General features: G+C 39.1%; 1 protein-coding gene across 1 annotated transcript in view; it reads left to right on the top strand.

The window, feature by feature from the left end:
* Window positions 1–112: 112 nt before the first annotated feature.
* The window catches only part of LOC117307340 (A disintegrin and metalloproteinase with thrombospondin motifs 9-like), a 79,570-nt gene continuing 66,028 nt past the window's right edge, over window positions 113–13,654 (top strand). The window contains exons 1-3 of the mRNA XM_033792063.1: window positions 113–430; window positions 1,611–1,993; window positions 7,985–8,135. Of these exons, the coding sequence (XP_033647954.1) occupies window positions 313–430; window positions 1,611–1,993; window positions 7,985–8,135 (652 nt within the window). The 5' untranslated portion in view covers window positions 113–312. The remainder of the gene's footprint in view (window positions 431–1,610; window positions 1,994–7,984; window positions 8,136–13,654) is intronic.

Here is a 13,654-nt window from a genome sequence, read left to right as displayed (position 1 = left end):
TGTGTGTCACCGGTGTAGAGCCAGTCAAGCACGCAAAATACATCGTATGTAGTTTGTATTGGTATTCGGTTTGCAGTCAGTCAATTGACTTGGAACAGTGCCCACGCTCCAGATCGCTGGATTGGCTCGCAGCCCAATTCAACCAGCTGATCGTGTTTGGAAATACTCTGAAACCCAGAAGAAATAAAGAACCACCGTTTCTTGGGAACTGGCCGGCATTTGTTTCTTCAATCCAAACCTGCACACCTCTCTCTTCACCTGATGTTCCACGGATGAAGTAACTTTATTGCCCGGGCCCCTGATTCCACCACCATGTGTTCGTTGAATATAAACACAACTCTCTTTGCCGCAATTGTTTTGCTTTACTTGACATTAGCGGTTCGTCTTGCTCAAGGATTTAACTTAAGATCACTCCACTTGACATCTCATGGTAAGGAATAAGGAATTTGTCTCCGTAATTACAGTCTGTGGGGAAACACTATGTTCTATTATTTATTTTGCACATCGTGCATCGGCAGTCTGTGGTACTTTTTTTTTTTTTTTACTGCTTGGAAGACAGCTTTTTGACCTCGAAGTTCGACTGGCCATTGATAATTCTCATTCAATAAATAAGCATTACACCTTGCATGACGACTATTGTACTTTGGCTGTCAGAAATAAACATTGATCGTGCTTGCATTGATTATAAGCCAAACTTTGATCTAAACAACAGTAGCTGGTGATTTATCTTACATGGCCCCCACGATAGGAACACCTTTATACATTGAGTGTTTCATAGGTTACATAACATTAAATCCCTGCGGTAGGTTCCGATTTCTATTGAATTGCGTGTATTATTATTGCCCGGTTGTGAACAGACTTGGGAGTATTTCATAAGATATTCCTGGACATTTGTGTCTGAAGTGTTGTAAAAGAGGGGTTTGTTTGGGGTGGGGGGGGGGGGGGGGTGGAATCAAACTTATATACTTTTGATGTAGTCAACGAATTGAAACATGAAAGGTGATCAGCTGGGATCTTCATGCCTATACATGTAGTTTCTTGGAATAAAGTCAACACAAAAGGCATAGTGTGTATCAGTTGTGGGGAGGGGTGTGGGGCTGCTGCTTTTACTTGAATAGTTCATTCAGCTGCAACCAAATAGCTGTATGATTGTTAAGCTGAAGCCATCTGGAATTAATACTCATTTGCCCCATCCCTATTAACATCCAGGACCCAGCCGAAACCTGTACAAATCTTACATAATTGAGGCCTATTTTGACCAAATTAAAATCCACCTTTATTCATATAGAGCTACTTTTCATGTTTACACAAGTATTTATTTAAACACTTGAGATGGTTGTGTGCAGGGAATGCCCCCACCTGCTTAGTTGGTTCTTTAGTTTTACAACACTAAACAGTAACCATTTAATTGAAAAACATGTTTTTGAACTCAAAATGGCAGTGCAACTCTGATGTAGTTGTTGTACATATCATGATTGGTGGGTATTTTCCACACTCACCCACTGTTTACTTCTGGTTGAAAATAGCACCTTTGTGATGTGGCCAGGTGTCTTTAAACACTTCAAAAAGATAAATGTTTCCACTTATTTGTTGATGTTTCATTTCACAAGGAGACCGCTTGGAAGGAATATCGGAGTACGAAATCGTCACACCTGTTCGTTTGGATGGTCATACTGGACTCCCATTAGCCTCGGATGTCAAATCTCACCATTTTCAAAAGCGAAGTGTCGCCCCATCGAACTCGGATGGACTTGAGGGCGAAGATGAGCCCCAAGCGACCTTCTTACTCGGGGCTTTTCATCAGCAGTTCCAGCTCAATCTATCCAGGGATAATTCTTTTCTATCCCCTTCTTTCGTCATGGAATTCTTGGGAGATGACAATGAAGATGAGACAGAGGAATTGGGTACTGTGGCGCCGTTACACTGTTTCTACAGAGGTTCCGTGAATGGTCAAGTGTCTTCATCGGCGGTGTTCAGTCTCTGTGATGGAATGGTAAGTTGATTTTTTTGCAAAACAAATTTAAAACCACAAAGTAAGGTTAAAATGGTTGTATCCAACCACCAACCTTTAACTATACTTTGACTATCATTAATCTTCCTGAAATTTTACCAAAATAGGGCTATATTTAGGGCCATACAGCCCCCAAGTGGCAGTCAGGAAGACCTCTAATAATTTCTGTTGTAATAAATAATAGTTAAATTGCTGAATTTACTGTAATTACTCAGTCCACTGTTCTACATTTTTATACAAAAGTAACAATATTATTTGCATTTTGGCATTCTAATTTAAATTATTTGTCTAAAATTAGTGGATACTTTTGCAAAATGTATAGATCAACACTTTTTTGTGATTTGAGGTGTATGTGGGGATTTGTGTATTATTTTTTTAGTATGACCTTCTGCTTAAATTATTGTCAAATAATGTATGAAAGAGTTCAACCTTCAATCTTGTTGAAAGATTACTATAAGTTACCTATTTTACAGGGTTTGCCCATAACTTTTTCCATTCCACTGAACCCCCAGTTTCTGCACTTTTCCTCCTTAATTCATACATAGGGATGCTTTTCAACACTGAACTAGCCAGCCGGACCACTTTGAGACTGGTCCTATGTTGTGTTAGCTGGCATTTGGCAAGTGGACCTCTGGGGAGAATGCTGTCATACAACTTGCAATGTGTTTTGCCTTTTGTATCTGAGTTAGGATTTAAAGCTAACAATACATCAGCCATGGTTCTTTAAACAGGTTCATTTCCTCTGGTAGATTCCGAACACATTCATGTACAAAATATCAAACGACCTTCAAAGTTCAAATCCATGCTATTAATAATGACTCTAGAGTGACAGTACAGTAGTAATAAGTAACCTTTCGCTCACCCCAGTCCCCAAGCTGCCCGGAGCTACACAGTAGCAGACAACAACCAAATACCCTCAGTCATCAAAGCCAGAAACTTCCTTTCAGTGTCTCATCCTTACTTCAGTTCGTCCACTGGACTTGTGTAACTTCCCCCTTATTCAATGAATCATAAGTTCACCGTAGAAATGCCTCGGACTGGGGAGTGATTAACCCAGAAGGTGTGATGTCACAGCTTTTGTTGGAAATGTAATTTCACTCTGGCCCTTATCAAAACCTTGCACTGTGTGTTGAAAGGATCTTACTCACTCAGAGAGAGAAGACCATGCTTGTCAGTGTAAAATGGTGTAATTGAAATGTATCACAGTCCCTAATAAGTTTTCCAGTTAAACATCAATCTAATGAAGTCATAACAGGTAGACATTCCCGGACTCCTGATCCTTATCATTGAGATTCCTGTCTCGGTTCAGATTATAAAATAATATTGTCTTTCCATTAGACACCTAGTTACAAAGAATATGTCAAGGAGTTCAAATCCTCTCTAGAATATGGTATTCATTCAGTCTCAATTCAATTCTCAAGCTAGTCGATCTTTCACATGGAGACAAAACTTTTCCTCCGATCTCAGTCGTAATACTTGTCGGCAGCATAAAGCCATAAAGGCCATGTGTAATTCAGGAGTTTCACACCTCCACGGAATTGGTAGAGTAATGGACTTTTGTGAGTGGCTTTGTGAGTGAACTTGCTATGACCTTGTTTTATTTCAAGCCCTGGGGCTGTTGTGGCATCGTGTTTGTATTCCGGCTCAACCTTAAAAAAAAAACGTGCTTGGTTAGGTGGGCGAGGTATGTAGGAAACCAGTGTTACACGTGTAACCTGGCCATTATTTCAGATCAAATTTCATTGATCTCAAAATACGAAAACCTCATATTGAAATTGGTTTCTAATATACAACGAGTATCCTATACAAATGCTGTGTTTCAGTTTGATCTAATAGAAAAGAAGAAGTGGATTAAATTCCTTATTATAAGTGACAATGTTGTACAACTACAAGATACAACTATATTCTTTAGGTAAAGTTTACACTATGGTTGATTTTAAACTTGGGCTTGAACTTGAACTTAAACAATTAGTTTAAGATTAAAAAGAATTGGAATACATTTTGAAACCTAAATTTTTAGAGTCATCACAATGCAAAGTGAACAATTTGTCATTTGCTTAAAAATACATTTGCCAGAACATATGTAACGTCTACTGGGCATCACATTTATATAAAAAAAAGCTTTTCAGTGGGAAACTACCACATGGCTTGAAATGTTTGGGTTCCTGAATGAAAAGCTTGCTGTGAAACTTGGATCTTTCAGGCCGAGAAAATTAATCTTAAAAATCACATTTTTTATTTCTTTGGTCGGAGTAACTTGAGTAACCTCGGCATTGCCTCTCTGAAAGGATTGCGACGAACCGTACCACTTGTGTTCCTTCAGAACTGACTGTATTGTAGAGGTCATCTCTGTCCAGAATTGTTACAAGTTACTTCAGCCACCTGCTAAGCATTGACCTTGAGTAATTGCCACCAGAGTGTCTACAAATCAAACATGTGTTCTCACCCTTTTCAATTTCACAAGTTTGTTCATTACTACTGAGACTCAAAACACAAGTGCTGGCCACATGTATCTCAGTTGATTTGTAATAAATGCTTACTCTTGCTGTGTGCAATGCGAAATTGGTACCCAATTTGGTTGTTGATAGGAAACGTCTTTGTATTTGTCAAATTTCAAAAGGTCACTCCAAGGGAAACATTTCTCAAGTTGAGTGGAAGTTGTGCCAGATGCGCAAAAAAAATGAACTTTCAATTTACTTTCAAAATTACCTGTTAAAGTCCTGGGCTTGATTTCCATTTAAAGAGCTGGTTCATCTTAGGATGTGTGTTAAGTCAATTTTAATTGCTAAGCAGAGTCAAGTGTGATGTTATGTACTACACATCGCTATAGTGGTTACCTAGTGGTTATTGATAACCCAATGCACCAACATGTTTTGTTCGTTTGCCAATTTCATGGTTTTGCTTACCGTATTAAGCAAAGAATCAACACTTACGGAAGCAGGGAATTTCGCGCTTACAACTATAGTATTTCACAGCTAAGCAGGGAACTTTTGCCTTTCAAAAGCGTACTTCATTTTGTGATCATTCTTGCTGTGTATTAAGCTAGAATAGGAGAATGGCGGTCCTAAGCGCAGAATTAGGCGGTAAGCAGAGCCATGAGAATGGGCCGTGGTGTAAGAATGTCTTTTTTACAGTTTCAAAACACCTTTTTTCTGTGCTAAATTTTGTTCTCAATTGTTTTTGTTTAATTGGAACTTTGGGCAAAATTCTGGCTGAAATACTGTATGCCAAACACTAAGGTAGCCTATATTTGTCAAAGAATACCACCAGGCTGTTTAAATGGGGGCAACAAATCACATCTTGGAAGCATTGTATCACTCTCAAATAAAAAATCCCTCTTTGACTTGGCGTGCTAATGCATTGGACACACACAGATTACAAGTGTATGTAAATCATCAATATGTGATGTTTCTTACTCAGTATTATGACCTATATTTACTCCCCGGAAGTGGTGAGCATTCTTGTAACCAACTATTTCCTAAGGTCAATATTGACTAATTCTGGTCAATGTGCAGGGAACACTTACCCACCCAGGTATGGGTTACTGAAAAGTTTAGTTAAAGGCACTGAACACTATTGGTAATTGTCAAATGAGATCAGTATTTTTACTATGTTTTTCCGAACGTATGCATAAAATAACAAATCTGTGAAAATTTTTACTCAATTGGTCATCGAAGTTGCAACAGAACAATGAATGAAAAAACGCAATTGCTGCACAAATTTGTGTGCTTTTAGATACCTAAATAAAAGGCTTCAGGCCTGTTGTCTTTTAATAATTGAGTGATAAATTACCTTTTTTCTCAAAAACAATGTAACTTCAGCAGAGGGAGCCGTTTCAGCTGTTTTTGTTTTACTATCATGAGCTCTCCATTGCTTGTTACCAAGTAAGTTTTTATGCCAACAATTATTTTGGGTAATTACCAAATAGTGTTTAGTGCCTTTAAGTATCTCATTCTGATGTGGGTTTAGGAATGTCAACGTTGCAGGTGTTTGGCGGTTTATCTTCTGCCCAAAATGCGGTTTATCTTCTGCCCAAAGTGCGCAACAATGTGACAAAGTTATGTCAAATTTCCGATGATGCCCGGACAAAAGTTTGTTTTAAAAACAAAAGAAAGTACAATCAAACCTTTGAGTTAAAAATTAAAATTTGGTGTGTTGCATTCATCATAAAAGTGGATAAAATATTAACTTAGACCTCATCGTTGAGCAGGTTTTTTTTTTTTTTGGGGGGGGGGGATGGGTTGGCAACGGAGTGGTGTAGTTAGTTAGGATACATTTTTGGCAGCCCTTTGTAACACCTGTAGTGAAACCAAAATGTGAAAGCTCCAGAGAGGCTCCAGGCTGGTTAACTTGAGGCCCAGTTTCACACCTGACTTGTGAAAACCCGCAGACCAATTTCTGATTTCCGCTCAACTTGGTGAATGTTTTTTTAAAAATAGCAACACAATATTTCTCTGCATCATCCAACCTGACGGCAAACTTACTCCATGTCGATCGTGACTATATTTACGGATATTTTTAACGTCACCTGGTTTATTCCTTGATTGCGCAGAGCACCCCAAGTCTTCTCGTTTTCTGACCATCAGTAAAACCTTAAAACCAGGAGTGAGATAGCTAATCAATGGTCTGGATCTAACTTGTTTGAACATGCCTCAAGGGTTAAAATATACCAGTGTGACTCGGGGTTAGGCTCCTACATTGTATTATCACAGGAGCCAGAGCAAACCTTGAGATTTTGATGTGTTTGAACAGAGCATTAGGGGCACACAGAGCAAACGAGTTGCTCTTATCTCCTTCTGGGGTGAAACCCAGTCTGACACCAACAGGTGTGCAGTTATCACTTTCAGTTGATGAGTCATGAGTGAGACTCTCCTTAGCTATACTCCTTATACCATGGAGCAAGTGTTCTCAGGGTTTGCCCTTAACTTTTTTTAATGACAAGCCAGCAGGACCGGCACTAAGGCATTTTCTCCTTGGTAAAGGGCTCCCTAAGAAGAAATTGTAAATTTTTACTCAGAGCATTTCGTGAAGTATCAGGCCTACTAGTCCTTCACCTTTTTCATTAGTCAATGTTTAATTGAAAATGGGACGCCAGTCAACACTAAACTGGCCGGCTGGACCACTTGGAGTGAGTTTTGACTGGTCCTCAGGCGTTAGATGGCATTTGGCCAGGGGACCACTGTTAATTCTTGTGACATTTGAGAGCTTGAGCTCTTCCACTACCTCAAGATCGTTTATTATTATGATTACTGACTGTTCTTGATGTTTGTTTTGGATAAAGTGAATGGATGATACTTGATCTAATTCAGAATCAGTCTTGAAGGTTGTGGATTAATTTAGAGTCAATCCCGAAGGTTGTCAATTTAATTCAGTGCTAAAGCCCTTTGGCAAAATTGGTACAGATTAATTGTGATACATGTACTTGATAGCGTGTTCATGCCATGCACAACTCTCAGCCAATGACACGTCTTCCTTAGATCTTAGTAGAGTGTCATGGCTGAGTGGTTAAGAGCATCGAATTCAAGTTCTGGTGCTAAGTCACCGGAGTGTGGGTTCGAAACCCGGTCATGACACTTGTGTCCTTGAGCAAGATACTTTACTATAGTTGCTTCTCTTCACTTGGGGTGTAAATGGGTACCTGCGTGGGTAGAGGTTGATATTGTGAATGAAAAAGCCTTTGGAGCGTTATAAACTGTTGCCCAGGTTGTATACTCCCAAGGGAGCTGAGAAACATTAAAAGGGATGTTATTGGCTCTATGACCAGGGCACTAATGTAAAGCGTATTGATACAGTTATTGTGAAATGCGCTATATAAGAATTGGTTATTATTATTATTATTATTATTAGTGAGGGCACTGTTTGGGCTCGTGACATTATATCACTCTATGGGAGCTTTGTTTAAGACGATTAAGCCAAGGCAGATCCAGGGTTCATTACTAACTTATTGTTCACCACGACTTGCTCTCTTTGCAGTATGGACTTTTCCAAACGCCCGAAGGAACCCAATATTTTGTGGAGCCTCTGGATGATTTCCCATCGTCAGAAGGAAGCACAAGACCTCACATTGTATATCCAACCACAGCTCTTCAGGACTTCAACAAAAACTCTGGTTGTGGACTAACCGGTAAGTTGTGCAATTGTAAAGAAAAAAAATTAACCACCAAGTTTGTGCAAGTGATTTCAAGATGGTCATGATGGAAAAACTTCCCTTGAAATAGTTCTGTTTGAAATGTTATTCAGAATAGACCTTATGCATATGACGTCATTTCAGTAGGGCGCCCTCACCTAGAGGTCAAAAGGAGGTTGTTCATTGGTCAATACTGTGCGCCGCGCGTACAAATCCGTGCGTCTCGATTGTTTCGTCACCGTTTTTCCTCTAAGATGGTGGCTGGATGACGTCAATGCATAAGGTCTATAGAGTAAAACTCTTTTGATCTTGCTAGATCAAATTGAAAACCGTAAAGTGTTTGAAAACAGTGAGCAGATTTGTCTTCACTAATTTCTTGTGACTCCAATGACCGATTGAGCTTAAAGTTAAACTCTCACATAAAGTGCAGACACTTCTTCATGTTTGAGGCCAGTCAATGACCTCTCTCATTCTGTTGCAGTAATTTCTGCCAAAGTCATGGATGCTAATCAGCTGGCACCCTTTATTTGAAAGCATCTAGGACACAATTTCTGCTAAGCAACATGTAGCAGGAAGCCAGTCATAGATGGTACATGTGAAATTGTAGTAACCACATGTTTAGTAAGCACAGTTCTGTTGTCTTTAGCTGCTCATTGTGCATTTCTATGAAATTGAGCGCAGGAAGTTGTGTAACCATCTAGCAAGAACAAGTACAGTAAAGTTTTAAACTGCCTTCTAAATACCAGCTGAGCTAGATAAGTTTGTTGCAAATCTTCCCTTGATAAGCTTTTTGAGGCATTTTGATGGCAAGGACAACTTTGCAGAGATTTAACCCCTGATTTAAGTTAAGTGCTCACTGCGGATGACTGAACATCAGATCCTTGAAAGACAGGCTTATGTCTGTGTCTCCTTTTCACTCTGGACTGGACAGTAGAAACGAAAATCCCACAGCTGGACGCTGTGAAAGAAAATTACTGATTGTCAGCCACCCAATTTGCTAAATAGGAGATCCAGCGTTTTGCGTTTTTGAGTTGTCCAAGATCTTCTTTAAAATGATGGGATCACAAAAAATGTGGTTATCATATGAATCGGGATCCTTTAATCCTCTGTGGTGATTAAAGTTTGCCTCTATTGTCATGGCTGAGTCAGATCTTTTTATAAAAGGGGTTTGCGGTTGAGCCTAGTTCCTGTTGTACATGTACCTCTGGAGGATCTGATGAAGCAAACTGGAGCTGTTAACTTTTGACAGGACATGGTCTTGTTTTATTATGCTGGACTCGCTCGTTCTTGATTGAGCTGTGTGTGAGAGAACAAGCTTCTTTCTTATTAAGCCCATCTTCTCACAATCAGATGGAATTTTGGTGTTAAAGTCTGGACTTCCTTGGAAAAGACTTTTGTCTTCTGGTTTGGGGATTGGAAGGCTCTGGACTGGGAGAAATTATAGTTATATATAAAGAGTTTTTGACTGACTATTTTATTTAATAGGATACCAAACAACAATAATAATAATAATGAAGACTTGAAAATGTGCATACATTTGCATCCACTCTGCTGGGTGTTCAAGGCACAGTAAAACCAAAAATAAAACTAAAGAAAACAGGCACAACTAAATTAGTTCTAGAACACCTGTGACATAAGATAAGTTTTGAGAAGAGATTTGAATTTTGTGGTACAAAGACAAGACAGATCTAAGATTAAGTGGTAGAGAAATGTGAAGAATATAATTAGGATTGTAATGCTTTTAAACTGAAAGACTTGCATGAATTTAGTAAATATCTGACGGAGAGAGAAATAAATAATGCCAATTGGAAAGCTACTTGCTTTCACCGTTCTAAAAAGTGATACTTGTTTTGTTCATGTACTTCACAGTTGGTTCTTCACCACAGTCAGGCTAATGTTATTTTCTTGACCCAAACAAAACTATTGGAGTTTTACTTGTTTAGAGGTAGTGCAAATGCTGAGTCAGGACTAACCCTGGTATGAATCCCCATGCCGGGTCCCAGTTGCTAACTTCCTGCACCACAGGAGGCAAATTGATCAGGAATCTGCGGAGTGGATTGTACACTGGTAATGCATCACAGTCTACACTCCTGTGTTTTTTCTTTGTTGCCAGGGCACATAAATTAACCTCAACTTCATATTAATAAAACGCTGGAATGCACACATTTTTTTCTTCTTTCGGTTGGGAAATGTCTGTGCTGTTTTTCCAATGTTGGTTGGCCCTGAAAAATGGACTGAGTGGGACTTGAACCCGTGATCACTGCTCTTTACAAGCTAAGTAACTTATTCGACATTGGTGGTCTCCCTATTTTATCAATTGCTTAGGATGGGGATTGGGGTAGGGTGCAAGTCGGAAGTTGTTCAACCATGTAATTGCACTAAATAGCTAGAAATATGATATTATTGATACATGATCCACTTCATCCCTGTCCCTATTTAGAACTACAAGCCAATAACTGGATCACACAAGGCAATTAGTTAAATCATGAACACATGTTTAGGGGGAAAACAAATGAACCTAAAAACATACCCGGTACATGAATGTACTGAAATCATCTGAAATTTTTGCTGACTCTGAAACAAGCCCTCAGGATTCACAATGAACCAGCACCCAGACTTCTTGATTGCATTTTGATGCAGACATTCCAAGGCCATCACGCCTATTCTTAGCCTACAGGGCCCCCTTACTCTTTGCAGTCCATGTGGTATCCATAAAAGTCATGTACATCTTGAGGGTTTTTCAAAAAACATCAACTGATGTTTTGCAACCAATCAATTTTTTCAATTTGAAGGACCAGTTGATGCCTCAAGAAAATGTAAAACGCAAGATCGATATTAACATTTCTGACCTTAGATCAATTTAAATCTTCTGTTTTTGATCTTATCATAATTGCCTTAGATTCATTTTTTACTTGTAAAATATCATGTCCACTGAAAACTCAAAAGAAAGTTTTTCAACCTGACAGCCCAGTGGATAAGTGTAATTAGAGTGCACTGTGGGATAAAATTATGAAACTTTGCTCACCTGTAATTGACATCAAAGCATGACAAATTTGATATAGTTCCATCTTTGAACTGGCCTGTCAAACTCAGACACAGAAGAGGATCAGGCCGTAGCGTTGTCCAACCACAGGGCAAGGTCATGGACCAGTTCTAGTACTAACCCTGACCCTTGTATTGCTCCATGTTCACACAGAGAAAGCGGTTTAGGGTGGTATGGTTTGACCACAGTGCCAGGACACACCTCTTCTGTACCTCCTCTCATCTTTCAAAGTATGGCTGTATAAAAAATTATATAACATCACTTCATTCCTCCCTGTTTGAATATTTTCATAAGTTGGCCTGGCCTTAGCTCTCCTATGTAGGATAATAATATAAAGGTTATGGTGAACCCTTGTCACTGGTGGCATACCTGAGTGTTATCATGTTTATATTATACAGACACTGATGAAGGGTTTGCAGGTCTTCTCAAGGTAGTATGTAGTGCTCTTGTAATGGGGATGTGTTTATTGTTGCTGGTGGAAGGGTGGTGGTGGTGGGGGGGGGGGGGGCGATGAGGAGGGTGGGTCAGCTGGGCATTGTGGCTTGCCAAGGCTGGTGGTTATCTTTGGTTACATTGTTGATTTTTAAAGATGAGGATGGGGACTTTTTTTTGTTGTTATCTTTTGTTTTCAAGTCTAAGAATATAGGTGAACTTAATTTGTAGTTGAAAGAATTTGTGCCGAGATGTAGCAAACATATTACAAATTGTGTCAATTTGTGGACTTGTTTTCTTCTTTTAATTGGCCTTACAGAAATAATAACAATAAATACTACTCATGCCCCCTACAGACTCTTGAATGCTTGCACACAGCTTTTTTTGCCTGGGGCTACTCATTAAATTTGTTCATTTCACACCCTGGGTTTTTTTTGATTAGAAAGAAAACTTTGTTTGTCTTCCTCCATGGTTAGAGGAGGACTCCCGGCATCCTCTGCCTTTTAGAGCTCAACTGATACCCCAATAAAAATTACAATGACCCCCATATGGAGATAGGAGACAATGGCATATTGTTTGACATGGTCCGTTGCACTTCATCGCTCCTCCTTGTTGACTGTGCTTTGTTGGGAATACCAAGCCTTTATAGAGCAATTCCAAAATTAGTCTGAACACCCAGAGTCTGGTTGCATCAACTCTTTAAAAGATTGTCAGAAACTTTCCCTGGCTATCTATAGCAAGCAACCGTAAGGTCAAATAATTTTTTTTTCAGTTGATCGTCCCCGCTCGCACCCTTTTTGGGGACCGGATCCTTTTTTTAAACTATTAAAAACAAAATCCATTCTTTCAGGTGCTTTTCCCAAATCTAACGTGATGCTCTCGAACATGTGTAACAGTCTGTTTCATAAACAAAATTAGTGAATGCCTACCAGCAATTTTTTTTTAGTGTAATAATTTCACCCTGTTAACCCGGGTCCTCCTGTTACAAATAGATACAAAACAAGTTTGCGGTTGGTTCAAACTGAAGAATTGGTGTCTGTTTGATTTGAAATACTTAGGGGCCATCTTGAAAAAAAAGGGGGAAAAAGGCCCTCATCCTCCTCATTTTTGAAAAATCCAGATGATCAACTGTTATTTTATTTTTTTGATCTAAACATCCTCCAGTCTTTTTAAAATCAAACACATAGGCCTATCCAAATAATTAATGATTTTAAGTGCTAAATATTCTGTATCAGAATACTGGACATGATAGCTTGGGCTAAAGCAATGTTCCCATTGGACTTTTTTTGTGCGGTTAAATTACCACAACTTTTTTTTGTAGAATAACAAAATTAAATCTAATGGGGATGCCTGGTAAGCTAACCTCCCTGTCAACTTTCCGAGACCGTGATGTAAAACTAACTGGCTGAAAGAGGTTGTAGAAGACTTCTGCATAGCCACGGTAACTTTCCAGGGCCTCTGAAAAGTCCAATGGGAACAGTTCCGCGCTGCAAACCTACCGCGACCACGCTGTAAAATGCTATGCAAACAACGTTGAATATAAGTCCAGGTGGGAACGCACGGTAGAATTACACCAAAGTCAGTCATGGTAACTTTTTGTAAAGAGAAACATGACCAGTTAAATTGATACTCATATAAATAGAAGGGAGGAAATATTAATTCATATTTTGTTGCTGATGATCATGTTAGAAAGGTCTAAGTGCACACAAAAAACAGTTTGAAAATGTATATTTCTATTACAGAAAATATGTCACCTCCAATACTAATTTTCTAGGATCAGGTCTGAAATGGGATTCGAACCGGGGTCCACAGTGGTAAAAATCCAGAGAAAGAAACCACTGAGCCAACTTGATCCCCTTACTCATGAGGGGATCAGTTAGTGTAAATAGACTCTTCTTTTAAAAGGGGAATTCTCTTGGAGTAGATGGGGTTTGCCAGTGCCCAATGGGTGGGATTTTGAATCTTATATAAACTTCCAAGTTATATATAATATTCAAAAACGATCAAAGCTGTTACATCCTTCCACTGTATGAACATTGTG

The sequence above is a fragment of the Asterias rubens genome, chromosome 2 (genome assembly GCF_902459465.1).
Source record: "Asterias rubens chromosome 2, eAstRub1.3, whole genome shotgun sequence".
NCBI classification, from domain to species: domain Eukaryota; kingdom Metazoa; phylum Echinodermata; class Asteroidea; order Forcipulatida; family Asteriidae; genus Asterias; species Asterias rubens.
The sequence above is the reverse complement of the archived record's forward strand: the minus strand, read 5'-3'. Positions and strand labels throughout refer to the sequence as shown.